Raw genomic sequence first — 21,588 nt, forward strand, 5'->3', positions numbered from 1 at the left:
ACGGCGGTCGGCCAAGTTTTCTCTTTTGTTACAATATTCTCACGTCTCAGAACTTTGATCAAAATTCAAAAAGTTTTTATAGATTAGTACTTTTATACTTTAGGCACATACTCATGTGAATTATCTATTTGCTTTTTTATTTTTTATCATATTCTCATGTTAATATTTTTTGAGTTAGTGAAAGTTTTTTTTTGAATAATTTTCTATATAGGTATGAGTTGTAACCTGAGTAATGTAGGATGTATAATAAGTATGTTTGTATGATTTCGTTTTGTTCAATTATTGTCAAGACTTGGTTAGAGTCAAGATTGTTGTTTAGTTGACCAATGGACATCCTAAGTCTTGACGTCACAAAATTGGGAGGAGCTTATATTTGGCTCCAAACAATTTTGTTTATAATGTTAAACACTCATAAGGAATTTTTAATTTATTGTTTACGTGGTTTGTGTGACAAAATAAGACTTTTCATTTAGGTATTTAGTTAAAGAAACGTGCGAATTAAGAGATTTTTATTCGTTTTGGCCCAGGTGAGTTAATTTAATGCAATGATTAGAACGTAAACAGTGTTGAGGTTATGTTTATTTTGAATCACTAAGGAATAAAAACCACCTGAGCAAAAACGAATAAAAATCTCTTAATTAACACGTTTCTTTAACGAAATACGTAAATGAAGTCTTATTTTGCCACACAAAGCACATAAATGAAAAATTCCTTATGACCATATAACGTTACAATTTAAATTGTTTGGAGCCAATATAAGCTCCTCCCAATTTTGTGACATTTGTGACGTCAGACTTAGGCTGTCCATTCATCCAAATTTACTATTTATGTAAATGTTGTATAAATTGAGAGGGGGTATTGAAATGTTGGCTATCCTGATTCCCAAAAACATGTAAATCAGGTTGGCAATATTGACAGCAGAAGTAGTCTAATAAAATGGTTGTCACGAAGTGTTGCATATGAATTATATCTCCCAGTAAATATACCTAATTAATAAGTACTCGGCAAGCTTCCTTCTCCAAAAAAAAAAACCACCCCTTTGCAAATAATCATAGTAATCTGCTCCAGTTGTCTCTCCTTTACTGTAAAAAACAAGCTGTTTGAACTAGAAACATACCTTTTAAAGCTCTTTATAGTTTGTAGCACGAAATATTGTAAAATCTTTCAGTTTCTCTGTAAATTTGGTGAATATTGTATACAAACAAATGAGAACTGACAGACTAACCGGTCTACCATTAGATGTTGCCAAGTTTCAACTTCAAGGCTTGTTAAGTAAAAGTACATAAAAATTTAATAAAATTAAATAAATTTATAATTAACTATTTTGATTGGGAAATAAGACACAATTAAATTTAAAAAATAATTGTATTAACGTTTTGACGCCCAAGTTGGATGTCGCTGTCAAAATACAAAATATTACTAAATTAAACAAAAATGTTGTTGCTTAGAAAAAAATTCATCTAATAATTGATTTAATCTGACTCATTTATATCGGCAATTCAGACATATATTATACATTTTAAAGTAGAAGACTTTAAATGATATTGCCAAAATTTAAATAATTTTAAATGAAACTATAATGACAGTCCCCCGTTTTATACCGCTAACGCGGCTTTGGGATTACAGCAGGGTAGTTTGCTATATCTAGGGCCTACGGTATACAAAGAAGGTAACAGGACCAGTGCTACGCTTCAGTCGCCTATTATTACCTCTGGTTTACACAAGGTACTCATTTTATTCAGGCTGAGTCGACCTGGGGCCTATCCACATTGTTAAAAATGTCTAGCTGTTCTGGCTGGCGCTGGGATTTGAACCCCGGCCTACCTGCATGCATGTCAGACATACTAAACCAAATTAAATAAAATTACATAAAATTAATAAAAATGAAATAAAATTACATAAAATTAATAAAAATTAAATAAAACTAAATAGGGATGTGTTTTTCTCAATTCAAAGAATAACCAAAATTATATTTTAAATATAATATAATTATTATAAAATTATTAAAATTGTGATGTATTTTATATCTATAAATAAATAATAAGCCATTCCTACCGCGTATAATGTAGGTATATCCGCATAAGCAAGACAACGCTCCTGGCATCGGCTATAAACGTTGGTGATTATGACCCCAAATTGCTGTCCCGAAATGCAAGTGTCAATGTCTATTTAACTCCACTCCAATAATTTTTAGAGGTCAAAGGACGTCCTTTGACGACTTATCAGGTTTAACGTGAAACGTGATTTTATTAATTTCCATCATTTACCATTTAAAAGTGGAAGTGATATCCCCGGCGAGGACTATTTCTTAAATTATATTAATTTACCTCAATTTATATCTATAAACATGCCGGTAAGTCAATGCTCATTCAATATTACCCAAATATATTTAGGAATTTCATCCCTTTTTTAAATCATTACATAATAAATTTAATCTATAATATGAGCAGTATGGTATGGATGAGTACTTTTTTGTAGAATGGACTTTTAAATCTATTGACTGTGGTCAAATGTTATATTACATCACAGCAATGCTTATGATGGAAATGTATAGAAAATTACTTGTTAGATTTTTAAATAATTTCGAGTACCTATTACTTGATTGAATTAATTGAATATTAATATGCATCCCATTATCTTATTTAATGATTAGTTTGAATCTGTTCGATTAAAACACTTTATGATTAAAATGATTAAAGTAGTTTAATCAGGAATATTTTTTAATCACAATGTACTTTTTAGGTGTAATTTTTATTTAACCACAGAGGTCTTAGGTCCATTTGAAGTCTGAATTTATAACATAATACCAAAACAATGATAATACCTGACTCTTTCCTGCTAATTAAAGTTTTCTAAACCAAATATTACTTCAACATTGAACCATTGAACCCTAAATGATGTGAATGACAAAATTATTTACAAAAATTTTATCTTTTAATATTTCTTCATTTTTTATGTAAATTTTATTTGAACATGAATCATTAGGTATATTTACAAATCTCACAACATTTTAACTTGAATGCTTAACCATAGGAACAGGTAATATTGTTTTCACATAGGTACATTTTTTCCATTACACAAAAAAATTTCTACATCAGTTATACCTAATAATCCTAGTAGTTGGTATAGTATAGATCGGTGGTGCTCGTGCTCAGACTTGTACTGAGTGGGATCTACCACATAAACTGCAAGCGTCCAGCGATCTACTGCTAGTAAATAAAAACAATTTTGAAAATAAAAAACTTTATTGCACATTTCTATTTGATAGTTGTAACTACAGAGAGTTGTAATTAAAGTCATGTTTTTCATCTTATTATTTGGATGTTAATGCATGGCACTGCATATCATCCAGAAGTTTTTCATATGATTGTACGTAATTACCGAGGGCCAAACTCAAGCATGATGAGAGATATTCGTCAGTTAGTTGATTACGATACTTTGATTTCACTACCTCAATTTGGGAAAATGCAGACTCACACAAATACATTGATCCAAAGAATGCTGTGAGCTGCAAAGCTATTTGCCTCAAAGACGAATATTTGTCAGACAGTCAGACGATATGAATGACCAATTTCATATCGGTCTTTCTGGATTTAAGGGGATAGGCATCTTGGTCCAATGCTATTTAAATGTATTAATTTTTTTCAAATCCTGGGAAAACTAATAAGTATTTTTGAAAAATTTAAACGCAGAATGAAAGGTTACATTTTATTACTGAGGGCAGAAGTCTCTTAGAATAAACAAAACGTTTCTTTTGATTGAAATATTTGAAATTAAAAATCACACTAAATTTTCTCTTTTTTTAACCCCTGTAACTTGTTAAAATAAACATTATAGGAGTTTTCAGGGACTTTTGGCCGTCGGTAATAATATAATCTTTCATTCTGTGTATACATTTTTCAAAAATACTTATTAATTTTCTCAGGATTTGAAAAAAATGAATGCATTTAAATTGTATTGGACCAAGATTTTGCACCTACCCCATTAAGGAGTATATCCGAAATTATTTTTAGTACCTCATTTTGGACGGACATAATCTCCATATTGAAAGTAATGGATATTTAAATGGCAATTTTTTACATCACTTCACAAGAAAATGAATTGGCCATGAATGTTACAAATTCTGTCAGTTTTTTTAAATCAGCGAAGCGTCTTTCAAACTCACTATGAACTGCTTGCAGCTCCGTCTCCTGATAAACATAATTCAAATGAGCGGATATCATTTTATCAACAATGAAAAGTTCTTTAAATCCTTTCTGTTCCTTTGATTAATCAATACTTTCAAATTGTTGACAAAAGAATGTACTGTGCTCATCATATCTATAATTGTTTTATTTGTATCCTGTAGTTCCAACTTAAGGAGGTTCAAATGATTTGCGATATGAAAGCCAGATCACCGAGCCATTTTTCGTTTTGAAGTAAATGAGCGTCTTCCCCCCGTTCTTCTAGAAAAGAAATTATTTCGGGAAGTAACTCCTGGAACCTATCTAAAAATGTTCCACGGCTCAACCATCTCACATCTGTGTGCACAAGTAAATCAGTGTGTTCTGCAGGGTCGCTAGCTTTCCATTGGCGCTTTAAGAAGACATCCTTGCAAGCTTCGCACTCTGATTCAATTCACAGTTTTTATTGTTATCTTCATGACGTCGTCCATATTTAAAATTTTGGAACACAAAACTTGCTGGTGAATGATGCAATGAAATGAAAAAAAAAAACGATAGAAAGTCATCGTTAGTTCGTAATAATTCAACACATCCATTGTTAACGCCAGTCATGAATGGTGCACCATCCACATATCTTCTCCGCGAGGTTTTTCTTTCAGAGGCAGCATTGTTAACAATTTTTCTTTAGCTAAATTTCTTTGATAGCAGACATATCTTTTCAATTTGTATTTTTTCCATGAATCGCGATCGACTTCAAAAACATTGGCGATCGACCCTTTGAGCACCGCTGGTATAGATAGTTCCGTTATTAATAAACCATCCTACTACTACTACATATGAGTTTATAACTTTCTCTGCTGTTTTCTGACTTCCAAGAGACACTTCATCCAGTTGTTCCATATATCTTCTTCTATGTTTCTTTCTCTCAGCTCTTGTGTCTATTCCTTCACTCCAGCTTTCTCTCGGCCTACCTCGTTTTCTTTTTCCTTCCGGTTGCCATTGTAGTATTTCCTTTGGTATTCGTTGTTCATCTGTTCTTTGTATATGTCTGAATAAAATAAGTTATTTTGTCAATAAGTCATTGGTGATTGTTCATTTGATTTCCATTATTTCTCTAATGCGTTCGTTGGTAATCCTTTCTCTTTTAGATCTTTCTGCAACTCTTCTCCAAAAATCAATTTCCGTTGCTCTCAGCGTTGCTATATAGTGTTCTTTCTTTTAGTGGCTATACCTCACAGCTGTGTAGAGTGATGCTTTTTACTCTAGTCTCATATATCTTCTTTTTGTTTTCTTTGCTGATGGATTGGTCCCATAAAATGCTGTTTAACATCGTGATGGCTTTTCTACCTGAAGTATTTCTTTCTCTTATGGCTTTATCTAATGTTCCATTGTACGAAATATTTATACCTAGATATTTGTAGTCGTACAGTGCTTTATTATGGTCATGCCATCTAATATGAGATTTTTTTGTTCTCCTCCAATGCACAAGTATTCGGTTTTCTTTTTATTCAATCTTTTATATATATTTATTTTCTTCAATTAATTTTCGGGCCAAATAGTTTAAATCGTCATAATCTTGAGCCATTATTACTTGATTGTCTGCAAAGTTGAGCGTATATACCATAGTGTTGGTGAGTGGAATCCCCATTGTTCTACATTTTTGTTTCCATCTTCTTAAAACACTTTCGAGGTATATTTTAAATAAAGTGGGGGGCAGGCAACATCCTTGGTTTAATCCTTTTTATGTTACATACAAACCATCTACATTTATTTAAATTTTTACATATAATATTGGAAAGCATACCTTGATTCCATGTTAATTTGCCGTAGAGCTCTTCAAATGTGCTTTTATTGGTCAGATTAGTCCATATTAAATTTTATTGACTATACAGGGTGTCCCAGACTAATTTAGCCACGCTATATCTCTTAAACGAATAGAGATTTTCGAATGAGACAAAAAGTGGTCTATTCTACTTGTAATACACTTTAATATGGCGCACAAAAAAATCATCCCCTAAATATTCATCCCTTAGAGTTACAGCCCCTAACTTTAATTTTTTTAATAGCACCCTGTATATTTTTTTATAGTTTTGGATGTGGTCTTCTATCGTCTATTCAACACATTTTCTGAAAATAAAATCGGTTCGTAAATAACCAAGAAAATATCAGTTTAGTTTTGTTAATTATGTGTCCCAGACTAATTTATCCAGGCTATATTTCCTAAACGAATAGAGATTTTCGAATGGGACAAAAACTGATCTATTACATTTGTAATAAACTTTAATATGGCGCAGAAAAAAAAATTATCCCCTAAATATTCATCCTTAGTTACAACCCCTAACTTTATTTTTTTTTTAAATAGCACCCTGTAAGTTAGGGATGAATATTTAGGGGATGAATTTTTTCTACGCCATACGAAAGTGTATTACAAATGGAATAGATCAGTTTTTGTCCCATTCGAAAATCTCTATTCGTTTAAGAAATATAGCCTGGATAAATTAGTCTGGGACACACAATTAACAAAAATAAACTGATAGTTTCTTAGTTATTTACGAACCGATTTTATTTTCAAAAAATGTGTTGAATAGACGATAAAAGACGACATCCAAAACTATAAAAAAATATACAGGGTGCTATTAAAAAAATTTAAGTTAGGGGTTGTAACTAAGGGATGTATATTTAGGGGATGATTTTTTTGTACGCCATATTAAAGTGTATTATAAGTATAATATACCACTTTTTGTCCCATTCGAAAATCTCTATTCGTTTAAGAGATATAGCGTGGCTAAATTAGTCTGGGACACCCTGTATATTATATAGCATGTATATTATATCACTAGTTTAAGAGATAAATCTACACAATTCCTCCACAAGATAAGACTGGCTGCAAAGCTAGGAACTGTAGATGAAGTAGAAACAGCTGAAGAGAAGTACCAGTTAGGGAAGTAATGCTTACAGCAAGCACCAAGGGAGGCTTTGAGATATTTTTTCAAGAGCAGAAAAGAAAGTCTAAAAGCAACAGCAATTCAAAAGAAAAAGCCATATATGACTTGGTTAAGAACAAAATATCCAGAAGGCAGAAAAACCTATGTATCACTTAAACAAGAAACCAAAAGAATGGTGGCATAAAGAAAAACGAACTCTGCCAGAATTTGAAAGTGTAGAGAGATATCCAGAAGGCACTGAAAACTCAAGCCTGGAAATTTATTATTTCTAAAAATGTCTGTAAAGAAAGGATGGAAACAGGAAATGCTCATATAGAAAACAGGAAATAATTTCTGGGAGAAATTGACGAAGTCAACAATAATAATGAAGAGAAGGTACAGTTAATAAGTAAAAATGATATTAAAAAAAGAATTATGAGAAATGAAGAGCAGTAAAGCTGCAGCACCTGGAAACATTCCCATTGAACTAGTGAAACATGGACCAGACATGAAAAAGCATGTCAAATATCTAAATTAAAGCTCATACCGAATAATGAAATTAAGCAATGCACGAATTGAACACACAGAACAACTGAAATAATAGAGGCATGACAATTGATACAGTATGGGCACATGAGGCCAATGGAAGAGCATAGAAAGTCAAGAAAATCTTTTGACTACACTCCATCAAATAGGAGGAAACGACAAAGGCCACCAACTACATGGATTAACAGAGTAATGGCTACAATGATGGACTGTGCAATTAATGAAGATTCCTGGGAAGACAAAAAGATGTGTTTAAAACTGACACTTATAGTTACATTCTTCTTTTTGTAGTGCCTATCCGTTTTGGATGTTGGCGACCCTCATGGCAATCTGTACTTTGCAGACTACTGCTCTAAAAAGATTTGTGGTTGTTGTGTTGAATTACGGACGTAGATTTTTCAGCCAGGAAATCCTTCGCCTTCCTGGTCCACGTTTTCCTTCTACATTTCCATGCAGCAGTCCATATCTTTCGCTGTTCCTCATGATGTGACCAATGTATTCCAGTTTGACTGTTTTTATTGTGGTTAACAGCTCTTTTTCTTTTTGCATTCTCAGCAAAACACTCTGATAAATACATAGATAGTAATATTACCATTATTATGGTAGAAATTAAATAAAAAGATTGAAAGAGGTATCACAATTATACTGTATTAAAAAGTGACTCATTAGTAACTATAAGTCATTAAATAAAACGGGATAATACCCGAAGGTTGGCTGTACACCATTAAGTTAAATAAAATTTAACGTGAAGTAAACCACTCCCTGGTGTAGTTGGTATATTTTAATAAAAATTTAAAAGTTTTTTTTTTAAATCCAAAAGGATTACGTTCAGAACGTTTTCGGACTTATCAATCTATCATCAGTGAACTCCATGTCCTTGCTAAATAGCCACAATGCCAAACACTAGTTAAATTGTATGTTCAAACTACATAGTAAAAATTATAAAAGAATTTGGCCTAAATTGGATGCCAATGGATTACTTCCAGCAACATAATGCTCTACCCACTACTGGATTAAATTAAAAAAAAATTATGATTAGATCTTCATTGCCACGTTTAGTCTGTCAATGATTTAGAAGGAAGTAGAAATACTTCAAATGTCAGTGACATTGACATCCAGGAAAGGTTAAACGTGGTCAAAGACCTTTCCTGGATGTCAATCTCAGTGACATTTGAAGTATTTCTACTTCCTTCTAAATAATTGATAGACTAAACGTGGTTCAATGAATAGGTCTGGATCCCGCGTATGAAAAAAAAGTTGATTAATAGTAAGCTGAAAATTTGTTAATAGTAGGTGATATGTTAATTAGTAGGGTGTCTAGTCGGATAAACTTTGATATATGGGAACGCTGGAACAGGGGCAGTTTTAATTGTGGAACAGGTTAAAAATTTGGAACGGTCAGACCACGAAAACGGCACATTTATTTTGTCCGACAGAACAGACTTAAACTCTCCGAACAGAGATTAAACTCTCATGCAAAAATCAGACTGCTATTATTTATCACCTGTCATAATTCCTGTCATTTGACATATTCTACATGTTTCACTCATTAAAACGCCCATTTGGTGATAAATAGCAGTCTGATTTTTGCATGAGAGTTTAATCTCTGTTCGGAGAGTTTAAGTCTGTTCTGTCGGACAAAATAGATGGGTCGTTTTCGTGATCTGACCGTTCCAAGTTTTTAACCTGTTCCACAATTAAAACTTCCCCTGTTCCAGTGTTCTCATATATCAAAGTTTGTCCGACTAGACACCCTTAAGCTATTAACAAATTTTCAGCTTGCTATTAATCAACTTTTTTTTCATACGCGGGATCCAGACCTAGAAGTTCTAATCACAATTTTTTTTTTTAATTTAATGCAGTAGAGCATCATGTTGCTGGAAGTAATCCATTGGCATCCAATTTAGGCCAAATTCTTTTATAATTTTTACTATGTAGTTTGAACATACAACTTAACCAGTGTTTGGCATTGTGGCTATTTAGCAAGGCAGGGAGTTCACTGATGATGGACTGATAAGTCCGATAACGTCCTGAACGTAATTCTTTTGGATTTAATTTTTTTTAAATTTTTATTAAAATATACCAACTGCACCAGGGAGTGGTTTACTTCACGTTAAATATTATTTAACTATTAGTCATTATTTTTCGTGCACATTAAAAACTTCTTTGTGAAACTGCCAAATAACTGTTAACTAATGCTTTGCTCCTTATATTTTAATTATTTGTTTAATTTTGAACTTGAATGAACATGTTACATTAGGTTATTATGTATTAATAAGAAATATTTTAACATCCTAAATGAATGTTTGCCAGAAATTGATTTGTTTACTGTGCACAAATATCTTAACATTGAAAATAGTTTTTGGCAACTGTTTATTCCCGTCAAAGAGGGTTTATTTTTATTTTAATCACAATAATAATCTAAATATAACTGTAGCTAAATATATAACAACAACATCAACAAAGTTTTTTTATTTTAATTTAAAAAATTAATTAGACCAATTTTGTTTTCTAGATAACAAAAACTAATTATATTGTAGTTGTTTTTTTTTTCAAAAAAGTGTTTGCATGAATAAATAAGTTTTTTCTGAACACATAAAATTTTAGTAATTCCTCCAACTTAAACAAAAATTAACAAATTATCACTTCTTAAAAATAACTTCTTAAATGTCACTTCCGTTAAAACTCAACTTGTAATTTTCTCTTACATGTCAAGATAGCTAACTCTACATACTTTTATATAACTATGTACTAGAATTTAGATGATTTTTATTGTTCTATGGTTATGGATATATGTTTATAAAGCAAACAGTCATTATTTTTTCATGCAGAACTACCCTTAAAGTTTGTCGCATTTATTTAGAAACACCCTGTACTGATGAAGAACATGGCTAGTTGTTAAAGTACCTAACTTTTTTTATTATCCAACACAAGCGAATGAATAAAAAAAGAATGTTAAGAACACCTGAGGCTACAGTTGGGTTTTAATTTCAGTATTTTATAAATGCTAGAATATTCCACAGGGTGTTGAGTACTTTGAGAAAAAAACACAGTTTGATTGGTCCACCAGATATAGAATGAGAATTTACCTGTTTAGCAACAATATTATTACAGCGATATTATCAAAGAATAAGGCTATAACATATTAAAAAATCACTTAAATCGGACAATAGGTTTAGGAAATTGGAGACATAAAAAATGACCAATTTAATGTGTATTATAAATACATATAAGAATAAATTCATGTTCACGTTAATTGAAATTATTTGTTACTCTTTTCTTATCAGTATATTTACATGTAATAAGATTCGAAATATAACATGCCTGTAACATATAAAATATTTTTATATTTACTCAAATAATTAACTTATCATTCGGCAAAGTTATCAAAAACATTTAAATTTAGATATTTAAAAATAATATTAGTTTTATTACTAAGTACATAAAATTGTTTAAAGACATGATGCATTTATGAGGGAAATGATATTTTTAGGTTATCTGAATCTAACATGAATTGTGTGAACCATGTAGATAATAAATTAAATTTTGATAAGTAAAAATAGAATGAAATGAACATTCATTTTTCTTAATTGATATAACTTGTATATAGATTTCACATTGGTGTTAAACATTTTATGTTCGATAACTATCTTTTTAAAAGTTGAATGGGTTGAATGTGTGAGTCCATAATATGAAATATATTAAGATAAGTACTCACAATAAATTTATTATTTACTCCGGATCACTGGTTTCGCTGTTGATGCACAGCATCGTCAGGTCCCGGTAACAGTAGACTAAATGCTACAAATTGTCTGGTATTTATCAAAGACTAAAATGATACATTGTGGCAAAATCGGAGATCTAACCCATGTCATATTAGAATGCCATTTACAGATAAATAACATAAACTTTATAAGGAATTAAAAAATTTAAAATGTTGTTTCCCAATAAACCTTAATACTTTAATATTTACAAATGATATGGAAATTCTTCATTTCATTTATAAACATGGTAAATTATGTTATATTATTATTAAAAAAAAGGAGTTAAAAGCGAATAACGATTTTTTGTAGTTTGGAAAAAAATGGCGTTTTCTTCAGAATAGAAAGATTAGCATCAGAGATACGAAAAAAATGTTTAAATATGAAATTGTAGCTTATTTAATTCCCAAGAACCTGGTATGCAAAAAATTTTTCTACGGTAAAAATTGAGTGAGCTATTGACAATTAAAACTTGTAATAACATGCCAAAACCACCTTTACCAACCGTTTTAAAGTCACCTCTTTTTGCGACTGGGGAGTTTAAAAAGATTTAATATTAATAGTTTAGATTTAATGTTAATAATTTTTGTTGGAAAAAAATATATTAATTTTTCTGGACTAAATTACTTTTCTGTTGATATCCGAGAAGACTTGGTCTTCACACAATGTTGCTAAACTGAATTTTGTTACTGAATACGGTGAAAGATGGGGACTTACGGATCGGTGTTATTAATTTTTTAGATCTTTGTAAAAAAAATTTATGTTAATATTGATGTTTCATTAAGTATTCTATATTCTATTTCAGCAAGAACCAATTCACGTAGTCGTAACTGGAGCCGCCGGTCAGATCGCATACTCCCTACTGTACATGATCGCCAAGGGAGATGTCTTCGGCCCCAACCAAACCTTAGTCCTCCGCCTTTTGGATATCCCACCCATGATGGGCGTGTTAGAGGGAGTCGTAATGGAACTCGCCGATTGCGCCCTTCCACTTTTAAGAGAAGTCATTCCAACTGCTGATCCAGCTGTAGCATTTAAGGACGTTTCAGCTGCCTTCCTTGTAGGAGCCATGCCCAGGAAAGAAGGTAATGGATTATTCATGTTGTATTAATCCAATATCTACATTATGTGTACATAATTATTTTTGTGGAAATCATCAGTTTGTCTTGCACCTGTCGTACTGCAGTCAATTTGGCTTATTTCTATGATTAACGGACTTAAGCCGCCCTCTTATATTCTTATACCTGAGGCCTATTTCATATTTTACGACTTTGGTCTTTACGACAAACGGTCGTAACGACAATTTGTCGTACATTCCATTAGTCCAATACAGCAATATATAGCCTTTCACACAGGACGACCACGACTAACTGTCGTGCCGTTGCTCTTCGGCTGTCGTCCAATGTCACTGCAATGGACGACGGTTGTGTCGTGCTGTGCTATCAGTGAACCACGTTCATAAAAGAATGCTTCCATACTTAACTACAGTTAGTCGTGTAGTACCAGTGAATTCAGTGGCACGTACATAATGGTAAACAATATATGTAGATGTAGATGAGGAATTTTTACCTACATAGATACAATACATAGGTAGGCATCTGGTTGGTATTATTTTATTGTGAGGACAAAAATTTCAATAGACTTTGTGAGGACTTTGTCAAAGTGCCGAGGAATAGACCCTATTATAAAATGTTTATTATCAATGTACCCTATTCTAAAAATTAAATAATAAAATGTTTCATCGAGAATATCTAAAATTTGTTATTAATAATTTAAAGATTCTTTTATTGCACAGTTTAGTGTCCATGGACATAAACGTAGATATATATTCGTGTTTTATTAATGATTATTTAAATATGTATAGATATTAATATAATCGGTATAAGTATTAAATAAAATAAAATCAGTTTTTTAGACGGATCTTTTAAATATTGCAAGATGGAAATTGAGCCCAATAACAATAATAATTATTGCTCACTAATTAAATTGTATTTATTAACAAAATAGGTAATCTTTTTATCATGGGCATCTTTCAGTGCGTCACAGTTTTTTGATTTCTTTCTAACGCATTAAATTGTATATGACAGAAAAAAAGGCACGTCTGTGATTACAGACATTTATAACATTTATTCTAGTTGTCGATAGATGGCGTTATAATCGAAAAAAAAATATTTATGAATTATATAATATATCTACGAATATAATCTGTACAATTTATAAGACTATACAAATCAAAGAAAATACCATTTTATAAATGCAATAAACACAGTTGATTTGTTTTTATGCCAAATTGCAAATAAAATGTGACAACTGTCAGATTTAACTAAAATGTCGTGTTAGAATAAATGTTATAAATGTGTATTATCAAGGACTTACCTTTTTTTTCTATTATTTGTGACGCACTGAAAAATGCTTATGAAAAGGACTCTATGTATTTTTTATACAACATATATTGCTACTGGACTGGGACAACAAAAATGGTACAACAATTCTTAAAGCAAGCATTTAATTTAATAAGCTGGGATTACCAAAAATGATCAGGGCGAACAAAAACAACATTTATGCAATTTAATGTTTTTTATTTTGATAACTTGTATGAAGAAAAATTTGGAAGTACACCGCAAGAAAGACTGAGAGAAACAAATCACATGGGGGAACAATTAAGAGAGATGTCAAGAGAAGAACTGGTAGAAGCGATACGAAAATTAAAGATAGGTAAAGCTCCAGGGGAGGATGAAATTCCACCAGAAATGATCAAATCTTTAGGAGAGAAAGACTGGCTGTGGACAATATGCAAAGATGCATGGAAGGAGAAAAAGATCCCAAAAGATCCGAAACTCGCCCGAAAAGGGCGAGGAAACTCTATGTCACTGACATGCGGAAATAATTAAAAAATTTATTTTGGTCATTTCTTAAATCTCCAAAAAGTGTATGATATAAACCTACTTCTTCTCTTCTTCCATTGATTGGATGCACCCAATGTAGGCGGTTACGTCTCTGTTTTTTTGTTACGGCGATAAATTAACCAAGCAAAAATTTTTTCCCGATTCATTCTACGCCCTGTGCTTTCTACGACAATAAGATGAATACTGTCGTAAAGTGTGAAAGTCCGATGAGCACGACAAATGGTCGTACGACCGTTTGTCGTGACGACCAAAGTCGTAAAGTATGAAATAGGCCTTACAGTGTCGAGGTAAGTGGACTAATCAGAAGTCTCTATGCCTTTCGGTCAGTAGCTAGTCTCTCTGTTTTTCTCTATTCAATATTTATTTTGGCGAAAAACTTTCTAATATCTGCGTTCCATTCATCTCTTTACAGTTTTACATTCACTCATTCTCGACAAATGGCCGAACCACGATAACTGTTTCGTTTTATGTCTTTCTAAGGTCATTCCTACACCTCACCTTTCACGTATTTCTTCGTTTCTTATACGATCACGTCTGGTCACCCCGGTTACCGCTTGCAAATATCGCATTCAACATGTTTGAATTTTACTTCGAATTTTGTCGTTCACTGTCCCAAGTTTCACAACCGTATTCCATTGGGTGAATACCAGGTATCCTAGTCACTAGACCATATTGGATGTTACGTATGGAGATAAATACTTGGCATTTAACTTGTAATGCAACAGTATTAAAATACCTATGCATTTTTGGAATAATAAAACTCAATACATCCATGTAATAGCTGTTGAATATTGTATTGTCATCGAGTTCTGAGCTATTCTAAAGATTTCAGATCTCTAACTAGTCGGGAAATATGTTTAAAATCGAGTACAAGATTTTTCGGACAAAGAGACAGACAAAGAACAAGTGAAATATATAGAAACGTTTTAAAATGTCATCTGGCATATCATCCTTGTAATTTACATCCTGTGTACAGCTTGTACTGTACATCTTTAATAACAAAAAGTTATAGACGGGTTACAATTTAAATAAAAACAATAATGTGCAGTTATCTGGTAACAATTTTGGAAACTTTATTATTATGGTAAAATTAAAATAAATATCTTGAGATAAAAAAACTATTTTATTTTACCTATCTTGTGTTTATTTAAGAGTTTATTATTAAAGTGTTAAAATTATTATATTAACAATTTTATTTCATAAACAAACAAATTTGGTTTTAAAATAATTAACTGGGCTTTGTTTTATAGCTGTAGATAACAATAACAATTATTCATGCGCGATATTCATGCGATCTTTAATTTTTTTTCTTAGTTGTTTTTAATAATTATTATTCTACTATTCAGGGTTGAGACGAATCCAAAAAAACAGACACATCATTAAAATCGGTACAGCCGTTTAGAGTTTATGATGTCCTTTACAGTAGAGGCTGGTCAGACGAGGCAAGGGAGGCTTAGCCTCCCCATAAATTTTTTACACACGCTACACTGTTTTGTTTATTTTGAATCGCGAAAAACAACAAGCACTCTACTATTATACCTACAAAGTGTAAATTTTACACTATCACTATACAGGTATCCATACCAGTGATGTGGGAGGGAGGGGATGTGACATGAGGTGAAGTAGATGGGATCTCTTTCAGGGGAACTCAATATGGCGGAAGTGGTCCCATTTAGTAAATACAAAAGCATCGTTTATGTCATATCCCCTCTCTACCACATCACTGATCCATACGCACGGAGCATTAGCATTAGAACGCATGATTGCGGTCTCAGTTTTTTGAAGTTATACTTCTTTAGGTGCGATTGAGAGTGAATTTTTATTATCCTGGACGCATGCGCACACAGACAGTATGTTGTTAGTTGCTAAATCATTCATAGTCCAGGGCGCATCTGTTACGGACGTTGAGAGGTGACTCAAATTTTTTTTGCAGAAATTGCTTGAAAATAAATCAAATAATAATATTTGAGTTATCCTCCCTCTCAAAAAGGTCCGGAACATTGTTTAAATAATCAAAATGTCAAAAATTGAAGGAAAAATTCGATTTTTTCTTCGTTTTTTGATTATAACTTTAAAAGTATTCATTTCTGAGAAAAGTTGTACTGACATAAAAGTTGCGTAATTAAATTTCCTATAATATAGAATTGGTTAAAAAATTTAAAAAATAGTCACCCTAGTTGCAAAATAGCAATAATTGCGAAAAAACCATACAAAAACAAGTATTCGCATTTTACGTTTTTCAACCATTTTTGCTACACTTAGGACCTTTATATTTCACCCAGAAAAACTTTATGATACAGTAAAACAATACTGTAAATTTCATTAAGATCGGTTCAATAGATTTTGCAATCCAGCTTTCGCAAAAAAAATCATTTTTTCAAAATGTTACAGGACTGAAAATAAAGCAGATAGCAAGTTGAATTTTTTTTTTGCTTATAGAAGTGTACTGTACCTTTCATTTGCAATTTCCAAAATTAAAATCGATTAATTACCACGGCGTCAGAAAATTTTTGAAATAAACAATAATTTTTGGTGCTACGCGTAGGACAGCGGTGTTCGATTCACACAAGTTGATTCCCACCAAAATTTCTTCCAATCTTTATCTAATATATTATGTTCTTACTCTATATTTTGTTGTATTTTAATATTTTAATTCCACAAAAATCAAACTAATTTTATTATTGTTTGTGAAATATTGTTTAAACAATTGCATATGTTTAAAAATAATAAACTTTTATTATTTAAGTTATAATATATTAACAAAGAAAGTGTTTGCTAATAAAAGTGTTATTTCAAAGGATAGAGTATGTGTTTTTATTTTGCAATAAACAATTTATTTATTTATATCGAAATGTAATAAAAATTAAAATGTATCAATCATTATCAAAGGTCATTGGAATGCCCAATCAAAACAAACTATCCGCTGTCCTGCGCGTAGCACCAATAATTAATGTTTATTTTAAAAAAATTCCTGACGCCGTGGTGTTAATCGCTTTTAATTTTGCAAAATTGCAAATGAAAGGTACAGTACACTTCTATACGCAAAAAAATTTTCAACTTGCTATCTGCTTTATTTTCAGTCCTGTAATATTTTGAAAAAATGATTTTTTTTTACGAAAGCTGGATTGCAAAATTTATTTTGCAAAATCTATTGAACCGATCTTAATGAAATATACAGTATTGTTTTACTGTATCATATAGTTTTTCAGGGTGAAATATGAAGGTCCTAAGTGTAGCATAAATGGTTGAAAAACGTATAATGCGAATACTTGTTTTTGTATGTTTTTTTCACAATTATTGTTATTTTGCAACAAGGGTGACTATTTTTAAAATTTTTAACCAATTCTATATTGTAGGAAATTTAATTACGCAACTTTTATGTCAGTACAACTTTTCTCGAAAATAAATACTTTTAACGTTATAATCAAAAATCCAAGAAGAAAATCGAATTTTTCCTTAATTTTTTGACATTTTGATTATTTAAACAATGTTCCGGACCTTTTTGAGAGGGAGGATAACTCAAATATTATTATTTGATTTATTTTGAAGCAATTTCTGCAAAAAAATTTGAGTCACCTCTCAATGTCCAAATGTACTAATATTTTTACAGATGCGCCCTGGTCTATCAAGTTATGTATGTTTCAGCGAACATAAGGTTTTTAGTAAATATATTTATTATAATTTTTGTGTCTTTGGATTTGTGTTCCTCGGGAGTAAGATAATAAATATTAAACATTTTTATATTTTTATACTTCACTTGATCTATTTGTCACCATGATTTGTAATAACGTCCGAGAAGACGTGTACACAAAGCCCTGATGGGTTATTGGTAGAGCATTCGACTTCAGATCGCGGAGGTCCCGGGTTCAAATCCGGATATGGACGATTCTTTTTTTCTTTTTTTTATTTTTGGGTATTGTTTTAATAAAAATTTTTTGAAAGTCGTAATATCAAAATTAGTTTAATAATTAAATAAAATACAAATAAACTGTTTTAAGTATATTTATTTCGTTGAAATCATATAATAGAAGTATAACTTCTTACGTGCGTACAAAGTACACACACATTCTTTTTTCATTATTTGTAGTCAGGACCCTAAAATGAGTTATCCCGAGATGCATGTAATGGAGCAACGGAGACTAGTGGCCGGCCAGCCTCCGGCTCCGTTTTTTTGGCGATCTATAAATGAGATACCAAGCATCTGTCGTTCCATGACTCGCAGAGTTTTTCAAATCTTGTCCATTTTTGTGAATGTCCAGGTTTGACCTCCGTAAGTGAGAACCGGAAGGATACAAGAATCGAACACTTTCGTTTTAAGGTTTTGTGGTATCTTTTTGTCTTTCGACCTGCTTTTTTGTTTCACTCTGTATATTAAATCTAACGATTTGTTCTAACGCCATGTTTAATTTTTGTAGGCATGGAACGTAAAGATTTACTCGCTGCCAACGTCAAAATCTTCAAAGTACAAGGTGAAGCTTTAGACAAACACGCCAAAAAAGATGTCAAAGTATTAGTCGTTGGTAATCCTGCCAACACCAATGCTCTAATTTGCTCAAAATACGCTCCCTCCATTCCAAAAGAAAATTTCACAGCTATGACCAGATTGGACCAAAACAGAGCACAAGCGCAGATTGCAGCCAAAGTTGGTGTACCAATCGAAAACGTAAGTTTTTGTAGTTAATTCATAAAAAAGAATACTTGGTGAATGAAATCCAGTTTCAAAATGTACATTGTAAAAATGAAGACATAAGTGGATAAAGGTCATATGTCTAATTTTTTAAGAAAATTGTTTTATTATGCTTTTGTATTTCTAATATGCTGTTTTACATTTTAAAATTTTAAAATAACCTATTTTTAACTAAATAAAAATAACAGGAAGGTATTAAAGTAATATGTCCCACTAGATTTTCGAATTCTAGTAGATAAAGGTATTATGTCCAAAATCGCATTTGGACATAATACCTTTATCCATGTGAAATGTGTAAATATGGAGAATGTTTTCTACTACTTTAAAGATCTGCTGACGAACCTCTATTTATGTAAAAAAGCAAACAAACATTTCAAATCAAAAGGTTAATTTTCGTGTTACGTAAAATGGATAAGAGTGGACGAATTTGTCTTCTATCTCTATAAGATATAGATACATACCTTAATGACTACATGCCATTTCAGCAAGTAGATTTAAGAAAACAAAGGACAGCACATCTGACCACAACTGAATATAGACCAAGAAGACTGGAAAATAAAACTGGTAGTTTGAGTTTGGAAAAACTGGGAAATTTAAGGGATCGAATAAAATTTGTTCCCGAAGAGTATAGATGGTTTTATGAAAACGCGGTAGAGGAAAATAAAAAAAATCCCAAATAGAAAAGAAGAACCTACTAAAAAATATGTTTTTATTAATTTTACAGTTTGCGTTGCAATTTTTTTTGACAATAAATGCCCATTTTTGAAACTTAACTCTTTTATTCACTTAACCCGAACATTTTTAATTCTTTTTACTATGTGAGTAAAGGTAATATGTCCACAAAATTTAAAATATTTGGCTTAAAGTAACTTTTTCTTAAATTCAATTTAAAGTGTGAAAAAGTATCTTCCAATACCTGTTTAAAAAATTGTAGCAATGCAAATTTATAAAATAAATAACTAATTTGGAACAAAAGACACTAAAATGCTCATTACTCAAAAACACTATTTTGTGACATAAAATGTCTTTATCCACTTATGTCTTCAAATGAAACATATCTAAGTTTATGCATGTCATTATCATCATCATTATCATCCAGCTTCTTCTCTTGTCCACTGCCGGACATAAGCCTTCTCAGCACGTCTCCAGGAAGTTCGATTTTGTGCTAGTTCTTCTACCATCTATTCTTTTTATGTCGTCTGTCCAGCGTGTTGGTGGTCAACCCTGCTTCTCTTGTCCATGCGAGGTCTCCATTCTAAGTCTTTTTGTCCACCTGTCATCCTGCAGGCTCGCTATATGTCCAGCGAAACTCCATTTTAATCTGGTAATTCTTTCTATGATATCTTGCACACTCGTTCTTTGCATTATTTATAAATTTCTCACTCGATCCGCAAGTCTTATTCCTAGTGTAGATCTTTCCATTATCCGCTGTGCTATTCTAAGCTTTGACACCCTTGCTTTGGTTAATGTTAGTGTTTCAGCTCCGTACGTAATGACTGGAAGAACACATTGATTGAATACTTTCCTTTTAAGGTACTAGTACACTTTAGAGGACCAAAAATAAGCATTTTTTCAAGATTTTTTCTCTCAGAAACTTTATTAAAAATGAACATAAAACTTTTTACATATTTAGCATCTAACTCTTAGACAATACAAAAAATATGTCTTTTTTCATTTATGCACGTACACTAATACTGTAGAGGGCGCCAAAGTCGAGGTCTCGAAAAAAAGTAGTTCCGATGGCGGACAGTTAATCTCAGGATTGGGATCTCTGAAATAAAAAAATCGTACGGCATTTGAAAAAGGAAGGTTTCTTACGTGACAATTTACCACCCTTAGTGAAAAATTCTGCAAAACAAAGATTTTACGGAAATTTTAAAAAAATTTGTGAAAAAATCGCCCGTTTTCTTACAGTTTTTCATGGATAAAAAATATTTATTTTTTATTTTTTGGTCAAATTGTGGTAAATTGTCACGTAAGGAACCTTTCTTTTTCAAATACAGTTCGATTTTTTTGTTTCAGATATCCCAATCCTCAGATTAACTGTCCGCCATCATTTTTCGAGGCCTCGACTTTTGCACCCTCTATAATATTAGCGTACGTGCATAAAAGAAAAAAGGTATAATTTTTGTACTCTCTAAGAGTTAGATATTAATATGTAAATGGTTTTATGTTCATTTTTAATAAAGGTTCTGAGAAAAAAATTACTGAAAAAAATGATTATTTTTGGTCTTCTAAAGTGTACTAGTACCTTAAGGTTTAAAGCAATTTCACTGCTGAATATGTCTTTCAATCTGCCATATGCTGCCCAGCATAGACCCATCCTTCTATCTATCTCTTGGTAGACGGGGAGGCAGCGCTGAAAAATCTCTTTGAATTTACTAAAGCTAAATTTTTCACAGTTGATTACTGTGATTGTGTAGAGAAACATACTGCGGTCGGTCAAGCGAAACGTAGAACAGGGGTGGGTATCAAAGTTGCTTTCCTACGAAGGTAATTAAATCCATTTACTAAGGCTGAAAATCAGTACACACATTCTAAATTGAATATAAATAAAAGTTATTATAGTCGGGCAGCTGTATGACGGGACAGAGCCAGTCG

The 21,588-nt window shown here is 31.7% G+C and overlaps 1 protein-coding gene across 1 annotated transcript in view; it reads left to right on the top strand.

The window, feature by feature from the left end:
- The first annotated feature begins 2,167 nt into the window (after positions 1-2,167).
- Positions 2,168-21,588, top strand: part of LOC126885689 (malate dehydrogenase, cytoplasmic) — a 49,987-nt gene continuing 30,566 nt past the window's right edge. The window contains exons 1-3 of the mRNA XM_050652398.1: positions 2,168-2,353; positions 12,200-12,479; positions 18,716-18,963. Coding sequence (XP_050508355.1) covers positions 2,348-2,353; positions 12,200-12,479; positions 18,716-18,963 — 534 coding nt within the window. The 5' untranslated portion in view covers positions 2,168-2,347. The remainder of the gene's footprint in view (positions 2,354-12,199; positions 12,480-18,715; positions 18,964-21,588) is intronic.

The sequence above is a fragment of the Diabrotica virgifera genome, chromosome 5, assembly GCF_917563875.1.
Source record: "Diabrotica virgifera virgifera chromosome 5, PGI_DIABVI_V3a".
Classification (NCBI taxonomy): Eukaryota; Metazoa; Arthropoda; class Insecta; order Coleoptera; family Chrysomelidae; genus Diabrotica; species Diabrotica virgifera.